Here is an 18,609-nt window from a genome sequence, read left to right as displayed (position 1 = left end):
GAGAATGATGAGGGCAATGAATGTACAAATGCGCTTTACACAATTGATGTATGTATGGATTGTGATGAGTTGTATGAGCCCCTAATAAAATGATTTAAAAAAAAAAAAAAGAAAGAGCAATTAAACCTTTGGAAAGGGGGAAAAAAGGGGCAAGATAAGTCTAGTCTTCTTGGATTCATGTCAAAGAAACACAGGAGTCAATTTGAAGGATATTCTACAGTCTAACGACAGGACGATTTTTACGTCAAATGGAATGACTTTAATAGAATGAAATACAAATATGCAAAAAAGGAGCAAGAAATCATAATAATACTAAAAAAACCTTGTCACTTTTATAATATGTAAGGCATCAAAACTCAATATTCTGGGGTTAAAAAAAAATCAGAGAAAAGGTGATTAATACACTTTTCCTACCTTTTTGGGTACAAATTGTATAATTAATGAGAAACTTCTTATTGATAGAAGAAGGATAGCTGGTAAACGTGAAATGAAACACAAAATTGCAATCCCTAATGAAATTATGACCACTAATTGTGAAAACCTTCAAGGAAACTCACTGGTTAATCTTAGCCATCACTATTTATATAGTGATGGTATAATTTAAGATATTAAATAGGGAACACATATAGAATTATGAATTATTCTTGCCAAAACAAAACTGAACCTGAATCTAATTATGCCTCTAGATCAGTAGTTCCCTAGAGGGTGCTAGAATGGTCCAGGGGGGCTGATACCTACAGTTTATTCAAGAGTGGGGATGTGCTTGAATAATTTTTTTCTCCCCTAAAAGAGGGAGGTAAGCCAATTGTTTGGGAACCTATGTTCTACACGTATACCTTAGTTTATAAGAAATGTGGAAGATAGGGAAAAATGTTAAGTAACATCATCATTACACTGGAATATTACCCATCTATAAAAAATAACAACTCTCTTAAACACTGCAAGACATGGATAAAACTAGAAAACACTATCCTTAGCAAACTTCGTCAATCTTACAAAGATATATATATTTTATAACACCATTATTAGAAGGAAAAACAAAGAAAAATAAATGTGATTTATACAACAAAAGATAGGACTTGGATGACTAAGAGGAGGCCAGGGATGGTATGAGAACAAGGAGAGGGGAGGGACAGGATAGTGAGGAAAGATGAAGTTACAATAGGGGGAGGGGGGAAAGCAAGAGAACCACATTGATGGAGGATTTAGATTTAATCAGTTGTTGATTTCATTTCTTGAGATGGACTGTGTAAATATACAGAGTGTGCTTTAAAACAGAAAAATCCCTCCAGACTTCTTATTCTTCAAATCTAAATTTTGGTCTGAGTAGCTGAAAATTTATAAAAAGAGGAAAAATACAATTGAAATGGACTTGGGAGTCTTTAGTGCAAAATAGGTTCATTTCAAACAAACAAGACAAAAAATCATCAGGATAGAGGGGAAAAAGGAAAACGAGGAGCTAATTCCAGGAACCCAAGCGGAAAGCGAATTTTGAGAATGATGAGGGCAACAAATGTATAAGGGTGCTTTACACAATTGATAATTGATGTATGTATGGATTGTGATGCATTGTGAGCCCCAATAAAATGATTAATAAAAAATATCATCAGGATAAATCAGAGATTATGCGCAATTGTGAGCAACAAAATAAGTTTCTTCAATGAATGGGAAAGGGAGGGGAAATGTAATACATTTAAGAAATTAAGATGCCAAAACACTAAACAACTCCCTTGCTTATATTCTGATTTGAACAAATCAAGGGTAAAATTACATTTTAAACCAAGCAGGGAAATTGAACTCAACAGCATATCAGATGATAAGAAATACGTGTTAGTTTTAGGCTTTCAATTAATGGTACTATAGCTATGTAAATTGTTTACATTTTCTGTCAGAGATATATGTCAGCAGGAAATAGTGAATCTAGTATTTCCTTTAAAATACACCAGGTAAAAAAGTTAGGGAATGAATGAAGTAAAAATGGCAGGATGGTGATACTGTAGAGGCTTGATACAGGTGGTTCATTAGACTATTCTATTTTTAGGAGTGTTTGAAATCTCCTTAAGAAAAAACTTTTTGGGGAGGGAGGGGAAAAATGAGGACCTAGCCAGGGGCTTAAGTGGAGAGGAAATGTTTTGAGAATGATGAGGGCAATAAATGTACAAATGCACTTTACACAATTGATGTATGTATGGATTGTGATAAGAGTTGTATGAGCCCCTAATAAAATGATTAAAAAAGAAAAAACTTTTTAAATGCAGTAAGGCACCTATTACAAAAACATGCAGTTAGAGAGCTTTGGAGTATCAAGAAAATGCTTTTGAAAATTCTGTATTAAAATGTTAAAAAGACAACATTAGTATATACGAATGAACAGGAAATTATATAGAGAGAGATCCTACAGTTAAGAAAATAATCTGTGGGTGTCCTATGGAGGGAAAAGGATGAGCTTTTCCTTTTTTATGTGCTGGTGAAAACAAAGAGGATGTGTGAGATGATGTGTGATTCTGGAAATAAAAATAAGTATTTAAAATTCTTACCTGAGAAATGTTCTTAGAAGCCATTGTTTGCAAAAGGGCTCTCAAGGCACTACTTATAGCTTCAAAAAAGTCAGTATGTTTAGTGACATCTAAAACATAAAAAATGAAATACAAAATTTGTCTTTAAGCTATTTTGCAGAAAACAATATAAAATTAAAGCAAAGCAGACAGGAAATGTTAATATGCTACTATTAAAAAACAAAATAAACAAAAAACCCACTTTTGATGTTTAAGCCAAAACTCTGGTTGCAGTCACCTGTAAAAATATATTCAAGTTTATGTTCTTGTGCCAAAAAAAAAATTAAGATGCCGCGCCACCTCACCCCCCACCCCACCTAGAGTTAAGACCCTTCAAGAAAGCAATAGAACTGCTCCTTAGAGAATTTTCGAAGCTATAAATCTTTACAGGAGGATACTGCCTCACTGTTCTTCTGACAAGCAATTAGCAGCCCAATGCTTAATACATTATACCATCTCTTAGAAGTTGTATTTTGTCCTTTCCTATCCACTGCCAACTAGTCGGTTCTGAATCAGAGATCCTATTAGGTTGCCAGGTTAGGGACAAAGGGGTGTTCTCCCCAGTGCCTGCAGAGGGTCATAACAGAGGGGTTTCAGGGTTATCAGGCATCGATGGGAGACCTATGGAAAAATCCAGAATTGGGCATGTGCAAACTAAGCACCCTAGCTCAGGTATAACCTCAAACTACCATAGTCTCCACCTGGGGCCAAGACATCATACAGGTAAACCTAATTCAGTCAGTAGGATTAGCCAATAAATACCCTCAACCACAAGGGTGTGGAGCTGGGGGTTGGAATAAGAGCTGGCTGCAGGAAGCCTGGGGCTCTCTTTTTTGGACTCTGCTCCTGTTCAGCTACAGGCGGAGGGTGGGGTCTCTCCCATGTGCAGTTGCACAAGCGCAAGTATGTCCCCTCTTGGCCCGGGAATTCCCCAGTTTGGCACATGGGGGGGGGGGGGTTTACGCTCCCCATTCCTGTATTCTTTCTAGGTGGCTTTTCCGCTCCCAGTTGCGAACCCCAGCTTCTGCGTGGCCCAGCAAACTTTCCTGAAATAGTGTGTACCTTTTCAAACTGTAATACCTGAAACTTCCCTTTCCTCCATAAAAACTCACTTGGATTACAAAAGTGCTTCTGCTGTGTGAATTATTTCAGCATGTGAAGCAAAGAACGGAGGTAAGCACTCCTGAAATCTAACATCCCACAAGATAAGAGTAGAACTGTCCCTGTGTGTTTCAAACTGTAAATCTTTATAGAAGTACCTTTCTCCTAGTTCCTGAGATCTATAAATGAAAATACCCATTGGTGTTAAGCTGATCCTGACTCCTAACAACTCTATAGGTTTGAGTAGAGCAGCCTCATCAGTCTTCCAAGGCTGTACCTGTTAGAAAAGATTACACCTTTTCTCGTAAAGAGCAACTGGTGAGTTTGAATAACTGACCTTTCAGTTAGCACCTAAGCAGAGGTGGTCACTGAACCACATAACTGCTTTACGGATGTACAGGCAGAAAGATGCTTACCTACATTGTATTGATAATACAAAAGATATATGTGGATCATAACAAATTATGGATAAAATTGTAAACAATGGAAATTCTAGAACACTTAATATGGAACCTGTAAATCAGGAAAAGTGTACATCAGAATGCATCTTTCAACCATTTTTGTTCAATGCACGCTGACCAAATAATCCAATAAACTGAAGTATATGAAGAAGAATGCAGCATTAGGATTGGAGGAAGACTCATTAACAGTCTGTGCTACCCATGTAACACAACTTTACTTGCTTAAATTGAAAAGGATTTTATTCATTTACCGATAAAGATCAAAGACAATAGCATTTAAAAAAAAGACATTAGCATTCAATGAAAATGATGAATGGGGTTGGTATGAATTGGAAAAGTCTTGATAACACCTAACAATACAGTAAGCAGAAAAAAATAAAACGCCTAATGGGTAAATGACATAGACACTTCATCAAAGAAAAACATCGGGGCAGTAGACAAAACACTCAAAGAAATGTTTCCAGTGACTAGCCATTGTTGTTAGGTGCCAATGAATCAATTCTGACTCATAGCAAACCAAGGCACAACAGAATGAAACATGGCCTGGTCCTGCGCCAACCACCTAACTGTTCCTGTGTCTAAGCCCATTGTTACAGCCACTGTGTCAATTCATTTTGTTGAAGGTCTTCCGCTTTTTCACTTTACCAAGCATGATGGCCTTCTCCAGGGACTGGTCTCCCTGATGACATGTCCAAAGTATGTGAGATGAAGTCTTTCCATCCTTGACTCAAAGGAGCAACCTGGCTGTACTTTCTCCAAGACACATCTATTTGTTCTTTGGGCAGCCCGTTTATTCAATGTCCAACTTTCACGCACATGTGTGACTGAAAATACCATGGCCTGGGTCAGGCACACCTTAGTCCTCAAAGTAACTTCTTTGCTTATCAGCACGTTAAAGTGGTCTTGTGCAGATTTACCCAATGTACTGCGTCTTCCTTTGATCTCAACTGCTGTTTAATTGAATGTGGACTGAAGCAAGATAAAATCTTTGACAACTTTCAATCTTTTCTTTCTTAATCACGATGTTAACTCTTCGTCCAGTTGTGAGGATTTTGGTTTTCTTTAGATTGAATTTTAATCCACACTGAAGACTGTAGTCCATAATACTCATCATGAAGTGCTTCATGTCACCAGCTTATCAAAGATCGTTAATAAGCCTTCATCCAATCTTGATGCCCCATTCTTCATGTAACAGTTTCTCTGATTATTTGCTCAGCATATAGAATGAATACATATGGTGAGAGGACACAACCCCATCACACACTTTTCCTGATTTTAAACCATACAGTGTGTTCTGTTCAGCTCTTTTACTTCATCATTTCTCCTATTTGCCTTAACCACTCTACAATTAGGAGCAAGTTTCAGCATCTTTTCTGATATCCACTTGTTATGTTTGGGCACAACTGTTTCTTGATCCATGTACAGGTTCTACATGAGCAAAATTAAGTGTTCTGGAATTCCTATCCTTCTCAGAGCTACCCATATTTTGTTATGATCCATACAATCAATGCCTTTGAATAATCAATGAACTAAAAGTATACTAGGGAGTACCAAAAGAAAAAAAATGGATAAAAACCTCTGCTAGGCAGAGCTTTCATAGTATGGATTTTTCCCTCTAGGTGAGCATCAAGTGCACCCAGTGGCATCACCTGGGAAGATCCTTTCTGGTCAGTTAATTTTTTTTGTAAAAGCAGTTTCACTCCAACCTCATTTTTTGTGATGGCTGATTTAAGAAAATGGTGTGCAGCTGTGAAACTTTGTTTCCTGCTCAGGAAAAATGCTGCAGAAACTGTTATGATGTTGGACACAGTTTACAAGGGCAGTGCTAAGGAAAAAAACGCATGTATACAAGTGGCTTTCACATTTCAAAAAAGGTGAAATGTCAAAGGATGACAAACTTCATTCTAGATGTCCATCAATTTTCCAAATGTCTGAAATTGTCGACTTATAGTGAGTGCATTTGGAGTTTGTTCTACCAGGTCAGACTGTTAATCAAGCTTTTTATGTAGAGGTTCTGAAAAGATTGTGTAACAAAAAAGGCCTGATTTGTGGCAGATGGGGAACTGGTTTTGCCACCATGGTAATGCACCTGCTCATGCAGCCATCTCAGTGAGCTAGTTTCTGGCACAAAAAACAGCATGCCTCTCTAACCCCACACAGCTTAGTCACCTGACTGCTGTGTGATTTCTTTTTGTTTCCACGAATGCAGAAGGAAATGAAAGGACAGTAAATTTGACAATGACATAGAAGAGGTGAAGAAAAAAATGAGGGAGGTGCTGTCAGCCATCCAAACAGATGAATTTGAAAAATGTTTCCAAGAATGGAACTGCAGATTTGACATATGTAGTAAGTGTATTGGAGAGTGTGAGAAGGTTCTTTTGTAAAACAAAAATTCAATAGTTTTGGAAGAAAAAAAAAAAGCACTTTTTGGGGATACCCTCTTATATTTCTAAAAATCTCTACTTTCAGCCAAGATGTAGCTGATATCAGCAACGATATTCCTTGTTCTATGTCCTCTTCTGAATCCAGCCTTAACCTCTGGCAATGGATTGCTCCAACCATTGTTGGATAATCTTCAACAAACGTTTACTTGCATGCATCAACGACATTGTTCTATAATCTGAACATTTTATTGGGTCACCTTTCTTTGGAATAGGTATACATATGGATTTCATCCAGTCAGTTGGCCAGGTAGCTGTCTCCCAAACTACCTTGCATAGATGAGTGAGTGTTCCCAGTGCTTCATTAGCTTGTTGAAACATTTCAATTGGTATTTCCATGAGTTCCTGAAGCTTTGCTTTTGACTAATGCTCTCAGTACAAGTTGGACTTCTTCCTTCAGGACCATTGTTTCTTGCTCATGTGCTACATCTTGAAATGGTGGCAGATTGACTAGTTCTATTGGTACAGTGACTGTGGATTCTTTCGTCTTCTTTTGATGGTTCCTGCATGATTCATTATTTTGCCTATAGAATCTTTCAATGTTGCAACTTGAGGCAACATTTCTCAAATTCCATCATTTTGATTTTCTAACTCTAGGTCTTTGAACATCATTATAGTATTTTACTTTGTTTTCTCAAGCTGCCCTTTGAAATGTCTGTTCAGTTTTTTGTCTTCATCATTTCTTCCATTTGCTTTGGCGACTATACAATTATGAACAAGTTTAAGAGTGTCATCTGACATCGACTTTGAGCTTTTCTTTCTTCCTGGTCTTTTAATGACCGATTGCTTTCTTTGTGTATTATGTTCTTGATGTCATCCTGTAGTGAATCGGTCTTTTGTCAGTGTTTTATGCATCAAATCTTCTCTTGACATGTTCTTGAAATTCAGATAGCATATACTCAAAGTCATATTTTGGTTCTCTTGGACTTTTTTGAATTTTCTTCAGCTTCAACATGAACTTACTAAAGAGCAATTGGTGGTCAGTTCGACAGTTGGCTCCTGGCCTGGTTTTAGCTGCCGCTATTGAGCTTTTCTATGGTCTCTTCCCTCATATGTAGTCAAATAGGTTTCTGTGTACTCCATTGGAGAAGTGCATGTATACAGTTGACTTTTGTGTTGTTGAAAAAGTATTTTTGTTCAAGTCATTGGTCTTGAAAAATTCTATCATGCAATCTCAAGCTTAGTTTCTATCACTGAGACCATATTTTCCAGCCACTGTTCTTTCCTCTGTTTCCAAATTTTGCATTCAATCACCAATAATTAATGCACCTTGACTGCATGTTTGATCAATTTCAGACAAGATGTTGGTAGAATTCTTCAATTTTTAAAAAATTATTTTATTGGGGGCTCATACAATTCTTATCACAATCCATACATACATCCATTGTGTCAGTACATATGTACATTTGTTGCCCTCATCATTCTCAAAACATTTGCCTTCTACTTTAGCCCTTAATATCAGTTGCTCATCTTCCCCCTCCCTTCTCCTAATGAACCCTTTTAATTCATAAATTATTATAGTTTTGTCGTAAGTCACACTGTTCAACGTCTCCCTCTGCCCTCTTCTGTGCTATCCATCCCCCAGGGAGGAGGCTACATGTAGATTCTTGTAATCAGTTCCCCCTTTCTACTCAACATTCCCTTCACCCTCCAGGCATCGCCCCTCTCACCACTGGTCCTGAAGGAGCCATCTATCTTGGAATCCCTGTGTTTCCAGTTGCTCTCTGTACCAATGTACATCCTCTGGTCTAGCCAGAATTGTAAGGTAGAATTGGGATCATGATAGTGGGGGGAAGGAAGCATTTAAGAACTAGAGGAAAGTTATATGTTTCATCGTTGCTACCCTGCACCCTGATTGGCTCATCTCCTCCCCACAGCCCTTCAGAAAGGGGGTGTTCAGTTGCCTACCAATGGACTTTGAGTCTCTACTCTGCACTCGCCCACCTTTACAATGCTGTGATTTTTTGTTCTTTGATGCTTTATACCTGATCCCTTCAACAGCTTGTGGTCACACATGCTGGTGCGCTTCTTCCACGTGGGCTTTGTTGCTTCTGAGCTAGTTGGCCGCTTGTTTATCTTCAAACCTTTAAGACCGGGCACCAACAACTTTTTTCACCACCTTTGCTTATGCACAGGTTTTTCTTCAGTGATCGTATCATGAAGGTGGGCACCCACTGATCTGATTTTTAGTTCTTTGATGTCTGATAACTGGTCCCTTTTGCACCTCGTGGCCAGATAGGCTGGTGTGCTTCTTCCATGTGGGCTTTGATGCTTCTCAGCTAGATGGCCACTTGTTTAACTTCAAGCCTTTAAAACCCCAGATGCTATATCTTTTGATAGCCGGGCACCATTAGTTCTCTTCACATTTGCTTATGCACACGTTTGGAATTCTTCAATTTTTGTATCACTACCTATGATGGCTGGTGTACAAACCTGAATTGTTATACTGATTGGATTTCCTTGTATGCAAATAGACATTATCCTATCACAGACAGTATTACACTTCCAGACAGATCTTGTAGTGTCCTTTTTGATGATGAATGCAATGCCATTCCTATTCAATGTGTCATTACAAGCATATTTCAATTTTATGATTTTCCAATTCAAAATTACCAATACCAGTCTATTTTAGATCACAAACACCTAGAATATCAATCTTTATGGGTTCCATTTTATTTTTTGTGACTTCCAATTTTCCTTGATGCATACTTTGAACATTCCATATTCCAATTAGTTATAGATGTTTTCAGTTGTTTCTTCTCATTTTGAGCTGTGCCCCATTAGCAACTGAAGGTTCAGAAGGATTTCCTCTTGAAGGTTTTACTCCCTTTCTTATTTATGGTTGACTCTACTCTGGGAAGGCAGCTCATCTTCTGGCTATAATATACTCATCAGAGTATAGTATCTCTGACAATGTTCTGCTTCTACTTATGAGGTTTTCAGTAACTGGCAATGTTTCAATGCTATCCACATGTTTTCAGTGGCTAATTCCTCTGAAGTGGAAAGTCTATTCTTCTTCAGTCTATTTTTAGACTGCCCAAACCTTTCACGTGGGTGACCCTGTTGTTATGTGAAATACTAGTGACATATCTTCCAGCATTATAGCAACACACAAGCCATCAAAGTACCACAAACTGAAAGACAAGTGGTTGCATTAGTGATTAGAGATGCAAATTAATGTTATAATGTTTCCTGGGAACAACATGATTTACTGACAGGACGTCACGTGGCCTGAAACTTGCAACCACTGCACAAAGAATCCCTTCCCCTTACCGGCTCAAATGCCTGTAAGCTCATACCCTATATAAGTCCCACTGCCTCACTGCCAGGTGTGGCTTCCCCGACCTAACTCGTTGGGTCTCCGAACCCGCCCAGGGGCTCAAGATGCCCCTGTCCCTTTCCCTGATCTCCCTTCCCTCCCGGGAGTTCTTTCCCTGCCTCAATAAAATCTTTCTCAACTTCACATTCCTGACTAAATTCTATCTCTGTTCTGTGCTTCCATCTCCAACCTCTTAGTTCTGATCCATACAGTTGAATGCCTTTGCATAATATTAACATACAAACATCTTTTTGGCATTCTTTACATTCAGGCAAGATCTGACATTGGCAATTCATGTCCTCTACTGAATCCAACTAGAATTTATGGCAACTCACTGTTGATGTACTCTTGTACCTGCTTTTTATATTTAGCAAAATGTTACTTGCATGTGATATATTAATGATATTGCTTGATAATTTCCACATTCTGCTGGGTCACCTTTCTTTGGAATGGGCAAAAACATGGATCACTTCCAGTCAATATGCCTGGGAGCTGTCTTTTAAAATTCTTGGCATATACTAGTGAATCTTCTAGTGCTTCATCAACTTGTTGGAACATTTCAGTTGGCATTCTATCAATTCCTGGAGTCAGAATCAACTCAGTAGCAGCGAACCTTCAGTGCAGCATGGACTTCTTTCTCCAAAATCATGGATCTCTGATGAAGCTAGTGTTTGAACTAGCTGAATATAGACCCAATTCTTAATTTTTTTCTTTAGTTCTTTCAGCTTGAGACATGATGAGTGTGTTCTCTTTTGGTTTTCTAACTCCATGTCTTTGCACATTTCATTAGCATTGATGAAGGTTCACTTACACTCATTTATATAATAATTTCTAACATTTGCTTTAGCTACTTTATGTTGAAGAGAAAATTTCAAAATCTCTTCTGACATTCACTTTGGTCTTTTCTTTCTTTCTAATCTTTTTAATGAGACCTTTTGCTTTCTTCATGAACCATGTTCCTGGTGTCATCCCACAACCTATCTGCTCTTCAGTCATTAGTGTGCACACAGGGTTGGTATGCGTCAAACAACACCTAACAATAGTCTGTTCTTAGCCCAGAAGAGACACTGAAACCTGTTCACCATGGTTCAACATCTTAGCAATACGCAAGCCACTATATGCAACAAACTGACGGGCAGGTGGGGAGTACTGCCCCTAGTCTATCTATCTAAAATGCTTAAGTGTGGTGGTGGGGCATGGCTTTCCTTTGATCATGCTAGCCAGTGAATATACAAACAGTTCGAGATCACTTGAAAACTACATCTGTGGGGGAGACAGACAGAGCAGAGCACATTAAGCCCTGGCCCACTAAGCCCTGAGGACGATATTCCTGCTCTCCTGCTCACGGGAGCCAATGCACAGAGAGGACCATAGGGCCAGCTGCACTACGAGACATGATGTCCTTCACTGACCCATAGTGCTATGGGGGACATCATTAGAGACATAGTGTAGGAATTATGCCTGATCTGATCCCACCACACTGAGGCAAAACACCAAGGGCGTGTAACAGAACAGCACAAGGGGAGCAAAGCAATGAAGTCCCCAGGGAATACCAAAAATAGATTTTTAGTTCAGGGCATGGCACTCCATCAGACTCAACCAGAATATACTCCTAAAGGTTAATAAACAAACCCTGACCTATTTACAAGCATTTCTTTTGTCATTGGTTTTTGTTGTTGTTATGTTTTCTTTTGTTGCTTTGTTGTTCCATGTCTTGTTTTTGTGCACATTATTATCTCTGCAGGTCTATCTAGATAAGATCGGTGGGATAAACAATCTGGAGGAGAAAACAACAGGACCGACAGTTCCCGGGGGACATGGGAGAAAGGGAGGTTGCGGAAAGGAAGTGAGTGTTAACAAACCCAGGGACAAAGGAACAACAAGTGATCTAAAATTGATGGCAAGGAGGGTATAGTGGCCTGGTAGGGCTTGATCAGGGCAATGTAACTGAGAGGAATTACTGAAACTCAAATGAAGGCTGAACATGACAGTGGGACAAGAATAAAGTAAAAGGAAATAGAGGTAAGAACTAGGAAGCAAAGGGCATTTATAGAGGTCTAAATACAGGCATGTGCATATGTAAATACATTTACATATGATGAGGGAGAAATAGATCTATGTACATATATTTGTAGGTTTAGTATTAAGGAAGCAGATGGAATGCAAGAATACTTTGTTCTGTTAACCTCGCATTTCATGATGCTCACCTTCCTGACATGATTGCTGAAGACAAATGGGTACATAAGCAAATGCGGTGAAGAAAGCTGATGGTGCCTGGCTATCAAAAGATATAGCATCTGGGGTCTTAAAGACTTGAAGATAAACAAGTGGCCATCTAGCTGAGAAGCAACAAAGTCCACATAGAAGAAGCACACCAGCCTGTGTGAACACAAGGTGTCGTGATAGGATCAGGCATAAAAGAACAAAAAGTCCTATCATTGTGAATGAGGAGGAGTGCGAAGTGGAGACCCAAAGCTCATCTGTAGGTAACTGGACATCCCCTTACAGAGGGGTCGTGAGGAGATGAGCCAGTCAGGGTGTAGTATAGCACCAAAGAAACATACAGCTTTCCTCTAGTTCTTTAATGCTTCCTCTCCCCTACTATAATGATCCCAATTCTACCTTACAAACCCAGCTAGACCAGAGCATGTACACTGGTACAGATAAGAGCTGGAAACACAGGGAATCCAGGACAGATAAACCCCTCAGGCCTAATAACACGAGTAGTGATACCAGGAGGGTAAGGGAAAGGTGTGGGGTGAAAGGGGGAACTGATCACACAATGATACACATATAACCCCCTCCCAGGGGGATGGACAACAGAAAAGTGGGTGAAGGGAGACAACGGACAGTATAAGACATGAAAAAGTAATAATAACTTATAAATTATCAAGGGTTCACGAGGGAGGGTGGAGAAAAAAATGAGGAGCTGATACCAAGGGCTCAAATCGAAAATGTTTTGAGAATGATGATGGCAATAAATACATATATGTGCTTGACATAATGGATGTATGGAATGTGACAAGAGTTCTACCAGCCCCCAATAAAATTTTTTTAAGAAAACTACATCTGTGGCTGTAGTTTAAAGGGTCTTAGAGGCATATTGCCACCTCTTATTGATTTCTGAGTAATACAGATCAAATTGCCAATTAAAAAAAAAATCTGACTTCTAAAATAAGCAAAATTAAACAGATTGTATCTCCTATGCTTTAATAGACGACAAACCAGACGTTTAAAAACTGAAGACCAGTTTTCAAATGTTTCCAAATAAGTTTGCAATAGTATGTTGATCTTTTAAGAGTTCAATTCTTCCTTAACAAGCAACCATAGATCAAAATGGGAGCATTTGTAGGGTAAAGCACGGAAGATAGGAAGGGATAGGAAAGTCAGACAAATAGAAATGATAAACAGGGAGGAAGTGGAAGGAGTGCTGTTCATTGTGAAGACTGCAATCAATATTACAAAATAAAACGTAAAACAAATTTGTTCGGTAAACATTAGCCCAAATATTACTTTTTAAAATCTTATACTTAATGCTTCATAAAGTGCTAGACAGTTCACAATGAAATATAAGTACAGCAATCAGTTTATCAAGTGGAGTAACTTTTGAAAATCTAACCACAGAGCAAATATTACATATCTTCATGCTTACCCTTAAAAAGTACTAAAATATTATAAAACAGAGGAGCTGAGAGAGCAGTAGATTCACACGTCCCCCATCGGACCTTCACTTCAAATGTATGTCAAATGGCTGAATGGCTGAATGGCCTTTACTATATAAAATAGTAGTTTTTCTTCTCTCTGTACTTTTTTTTGGGGGGTGGTGGTTTGGTTTTATTTCATCTCCTATATTTTAATGCAGCAAAGTTAAAGGAAATTCTAATATAATAAAAATCTACTAAAAGAACATGCATTAAATCAGGTATACGACTAGGTTATTTTATAAGAATTATCTAAGGTATCTCTCAAGGTTTTTGTGTAAAACTGATAGGTAAGCCACAGTAGAAAATTGCAACTTAAAGAGTTTTAATGCAGCAAAAATGTGGAAATGTTTGCAGAGTCTTACCTTTTTCCGTAACAACATATGAACACCTATTTTTACATTCACTGGGTCTCTCTGAAGTCCACAAGAAACTGGCAATATTGACTTAGTTTGGTAAAGAACTGGGTGGCTGTGGGATAAAGGAGGGAGGCTTCCCACTTTGAAGTCTGTATTACACATGTGTATTAACCAATCAAATATAAATCAAGTCAGGGGCAAATCTGAGAACAGTAGAGTGAAGGCTGAACAAGATGATAAATATAAGTTGTCACTGAACAGTTCATATAAAGATTAGTTCAAAATGCGAACATTTTACTATGAGGGGTTTCAAAGTTTGTAGAAAATGGAATGAAATGATAATAGGGCATTCCCATAAACTTTTTGAAGTCCTTGTATTTACCACACACACACATACACGAGGGGGGGAAGGGTGTCTTCAGAAAGTCTGTGGGAAAATTCCACTATCTTTTAATTCCATTTTTACAAACGTTTTGAAAATTTTCTAAACTTTTTGCTGCTCCTTCATATTAAACAAATGATTTTATACTATTATTCCCCAAATAGTTTAATAAAGTCTAATATTTACACTATTTGTGATTCAGCCTTAATTAAGCTGACATAATTAGATGTAAATATTTTTTTATTATAAAGAAAATCAGAACTTATAGTTCGCTTTCACACCCTGTCTGGATTAGCAAGAATAAATGCTGTGCATGATGATTATTAGCAAAATCAAAAAAGGTGCAGAAAAGCTTTCTGCAGGTTGTGTTGCAGAGTGTGTACAATCACAAAGTCCAAGTTCCTGCCATCCAAAATTCGGCTCCATCCAAACAGTCTTTCACAATAAGGGCTATATATTTACCTGGCTGAGAAAAAAGAAGATGAGAAAAATGCTGCGCAAGCTTCTGGAGGGCTGGAGCTCCTCCCAAATGGTCCACATCCAGGAAGGACATCAGACTCTGGAGACACACAAGGGCTCTACACTGTATAGTGTTCATTCTGCAAAGGAGTGAAATGACAGTATATGTTTCTCTAAGCATGACTTAGTGAATTTATTAACCGAATTTAGTATTTTCTCTTAACCTAATCACCAGGTCTGAGAATGCCTATAACCAGGAGGTCTGCAGTGGTTAGCAGACGCCCTGCAGGCACAGTGGGTACATGCTGGACTGCGAGCTGCAAAGTCAGCAGATGTAAACCACAGGGAGCTCTGTGGGAGAAAGATGAAGTTTTCCATCTTGAAAAGATTTGCAGCCAAAAGGGGCAGGTTCTACCCTGTCCTATGGGGTAGCTGTGAGTCAGATCGGACTCCATGGCCGTGAGTATGGCAGTCAGCGAGAATCTAAGAGCCAACTGTTGATGTCCTAAATCAAATTGCTTGAGCACTCAGGCCTCTAAGTCATTCAGGTGTCATAAAGAATCTACTTCATAAACATGTTTATGCAAGACAACAGCTTTAGTTTATACATAGTAAGTACCGTTGAACTCACTTAGTAGGCAAGAAACAAACACTGCTAGCATTCTCATAGCCCATTTACCTCTTCCGAAATATACCTCATCTTCCTGAGCCCCCAAAGGTAATCAGTATCCAAACTTTTAGGGGAAATACTCCCTTAATATAGTTACCACATATGTATGCATGTATTTCTAAACAATAGAGTTTCGTTTTGCCTGCTTTTGATTTTTATATAATGTAAACACAGTGCATATAATTGGTGCCTCTTTTTTGGGGGTAGGGGCACTAGGAGTCAACACTGTCAGTTTAATCTAAGTTATGATTAAATCTAATTGAGATCCTTTGTATTGATGCATATATTCCACTGTTTTATTACGTCAAAATAAAGCCATTGATGGACATTGGGGTTGTTTCCAAGTCTAGAAAATTGTGATTCAAATTGCTGTGAACATTCTCATATAATCATATGCTGACATTTTCTAGGATATATATCTGTGAATAGATGTGTTGGGTCTTAAAGGAGTCAGTATCTTCTATTTAATAGAAGATTATTCTATTTTTCTTATAACAATAAAAAATGTTCATTATTTCATATAACATAATAAAAAATTTTCTTGAAAATAAAAATACCTTACTTTCTAATCAAAGGTTTCCAAGTGGGGTTCTTAGAACACATGTCAACCGCAATGTTGTTTGGAAAAGCAGTTTTCCCAATAATCTAGATTTAAGACAAGCAGTAAAGCAACAGGTTATCAGATTAGTCAATTTATACAATCCTTTATAGAAATTCCAACATATTATGCTTAGTGAAATGATTTAGTCTGTAAAAAATATAGACTTTCTAGTCTGCTTCTCGTAATCTAAATGGTGTTGCTTCTCAGGTCTTTCCAATTATCTATGACTTGGAAAAGTGACTTTATTTCTGCATAAAGAATGAATAGCTTACTTTTTTTAAAAAAATCATTTTATTAGGGGCTCATACAACTCTTTTCGCAATCCACACACACATCAATTGTGTAAAGCGCATTTGTACATCATTCTCAAAACATTTTCTCTCCACTTAAAGTCCCGGCATTAGGTCCTCATTTTTCCCCTCCCTCCCCGCTCCTCCTTCCCTCATGAGCCCTTGATAGTTTATACATTGTTATTTTGTCATATCTTGCCCTGAATAGCTTACTTATGCCTTCCCATAATCTATACTAACGCAAGAATATAAACGTACTTACCTTCTCTGGGATGAGATAGTGAGTGAGCGCAGTGTGAACCTCATGGGAGAGGCATAAGGGAGACAGCAGCTGGCCACCACAGTCATTGAAGGAAGTCTCCATGAAGGCATCACCTTCATCACTGCTAGAGAGTTCTTCCCACTCATCATCAGAGGGGTCTGAAAGGAGTGCAAACCACACGTAACTGCAGTATCTTTAAGAATCTTCACTGAAGCTGCCCTCTCAACCCAGGGCAAAAAACGTCTAAATGTAAACTTGTAACAAACCTTCACTGTAGCACATGTTGACAATAATTTCCAGAGCAGTCTGCTGAGCAGACAGTAGTGCTGTGGTCTCTCTCAGTTCCTTATCCGTGAGCTAAAAAAGCAAACAACCAACTCTCAATGTGGGCGGAAATATTTCTGAGGGAATTTACTTAAAGCCTACAAGAAGAGGCTTGCTTTTAGAACGGCAGACATAGGTAGAGGGGAGAGAAGAAAAAATTATACAGTGCTAGAATTACAAACAGGTATTATAATTCCTTTTGGCACTGAAGAGAGCACAACTCTGAGATATGTTTCCAACTATATACATGGTTAAAGTCTCTGAGTGATTTAGTTAGCTGAGAAGAACATATAAATATTCAGAAATTCTGAATTCAATTTACCCTGCACTAATCTAACATGTTAAGTAGCTTGGTTTACTAAGGTTAAAAAGAGTTCATTTCATAGATTGTAACCTCCACATATCAGAGACTGAAAAAGCAAACAAAAAAAGGGCAGGAAGGGTCAGCCCCACTTATAAGGCACCCAGTGTCCTGTCCCCCCCGCCGCTCCCCCAACTTACTAGGAAGGCCCCATTCCTAGCCATAGCAAAGCCCTGGGTGATGCTAAAACTCCAGTAAAACAGGTCACAAGGCAGCCCTTAGACCTGCCAATGTATGCCCCAAGTGGACATGCACTTCTGTGCTGAGGGAGAAACCCACCTAAACAGGCCCCTTTACCTCCTTTTTTTTTTTTTTTTTTTTAAATCATTTTATTGGGGGCCCTTACAGCTCTTATCACAATTCATCCATCTATCCATCCATGGTGTCAAGCACACTTGTACACATGTTGCCATCATCATTTTCAAAACATTTTCTTTCTATCTGAGCCCTCGGTATCAACTCACCTCCACCCCCCACCCTCCCCATGAACCCTTAATAACTTATAAAATATTTTTTCATGTCTTACACCAACCGCTGTCCCCTCTTTTTTTTCCTAAATAATCTCTCACTCACTGCCGTTGTATCAATACAGACTCATAGTGATCACAGAGAACAAAGTAAAACTGCCCATGGGTTTCGGAGATTGGAAATCTTTACAGGAGCAGAAAGTCTTATCTTTCTCTCAAGGAGCAGCTGTTTTGAACTGCTGACGTTGAGGTTAGCTGCCCAACATGTAACCCACTATGCTACAAGGCTCCTAAACAACAGCCCTTTAAAATTCTTTTCCCACAAACTGGCTTTCCCCCCTTCTTTTTCTGCCACACTACTATTTCTTTTCTCTTTTTCATTGTTCTGTTTTGTGGAATTTATTATTTTTTTCTGGCTCCCCTACCAACTGACATTTTGGCTCACAGGAAAAAAGAAAAACAGGCAAAAACACGTGAATAGCACCCTGATCTAACAAAACTTTTGGATGAAGATAAGGCCATGAAACAACCAGAAAAAAGAATTCATAAGGATGATGTTCAGGCACTTTCAGTAAACGAAGGGTTTGTGATAAAAAGGAAAAAATTTGAAAAATGAGAAAACATAGCAAATAGAAATCCATAAGATTAATAAGGTAACAGAATTACAAGACCTTTTTAAAAACACTCAGTGTTACAAAACTGAAGAAATGAAAAGCTGAATAAACGAACTTGAAGAAAATCTTTACTCCACTATAAGGAACGACTCACACAAAGAACAAGGGTGCCTGAAGAACCCTAGAATCATGCTATCCATTCTCAAGAGGAACAACTTATGTCTGACTGAGATTCAAGAGCA

General features: G+C 38.4%; 1 protein-coding gene across 1 annotated transcript in view; it reads right to left on the bottom strand.

The window, feature by feature from the left end:
• HEATR3 (HEAT repeat containing 3) overlaps positions 1-18,609 on the bottom strand; it is a 67,820-nt gene that overhangs the window by 15,800 nt on the left and 33,411 nt on the right. Inside the window, exons 8-12 of the mRNA XM_004704895.2 lie at positions 16,868-16,958; positions 16,602-16,759; positions 16,011-16,093; positions 14,782-14,918; positions 2,538-2,626 (exon numbers count right to left, since the gene is read on the bottom strand). Coding sequence (XP_004704952.1) covers positions 2,538-2,626; positions 14,782-14,918; positions 16,011-16,093; positions 16,602-16,759; positions 16,868-16,958 — 558 coding nt within the window. The remainder of the gene's footprint in view (positions 1-2,537; positions 2,627-14,781; positions 14,919-16,010; positions 16,094-16,601; positions 16,760-16,867; positions 16,959-18,609) is intronic.

Source organism: Echinops telfairi, unplaced genomic scaffold (assembly GCF_000313985.2).
Source record: "Echinops telfairi isolate 266 unplaced genomic scaffold, ASM31398v2 ScPeMD7_2291;HRSCAF=2852, whole genome shotgun sequence".
Classification (NCBI taxonomy): Eukaryota; Metazoa; Chordata; class Mammalia; order Afrosoricida; family Tenrecidae; genus Echinops; species Echinops telfairi.
This window is presented reverse-complemented; position numbering and strand designations above follow the sequence as displayed.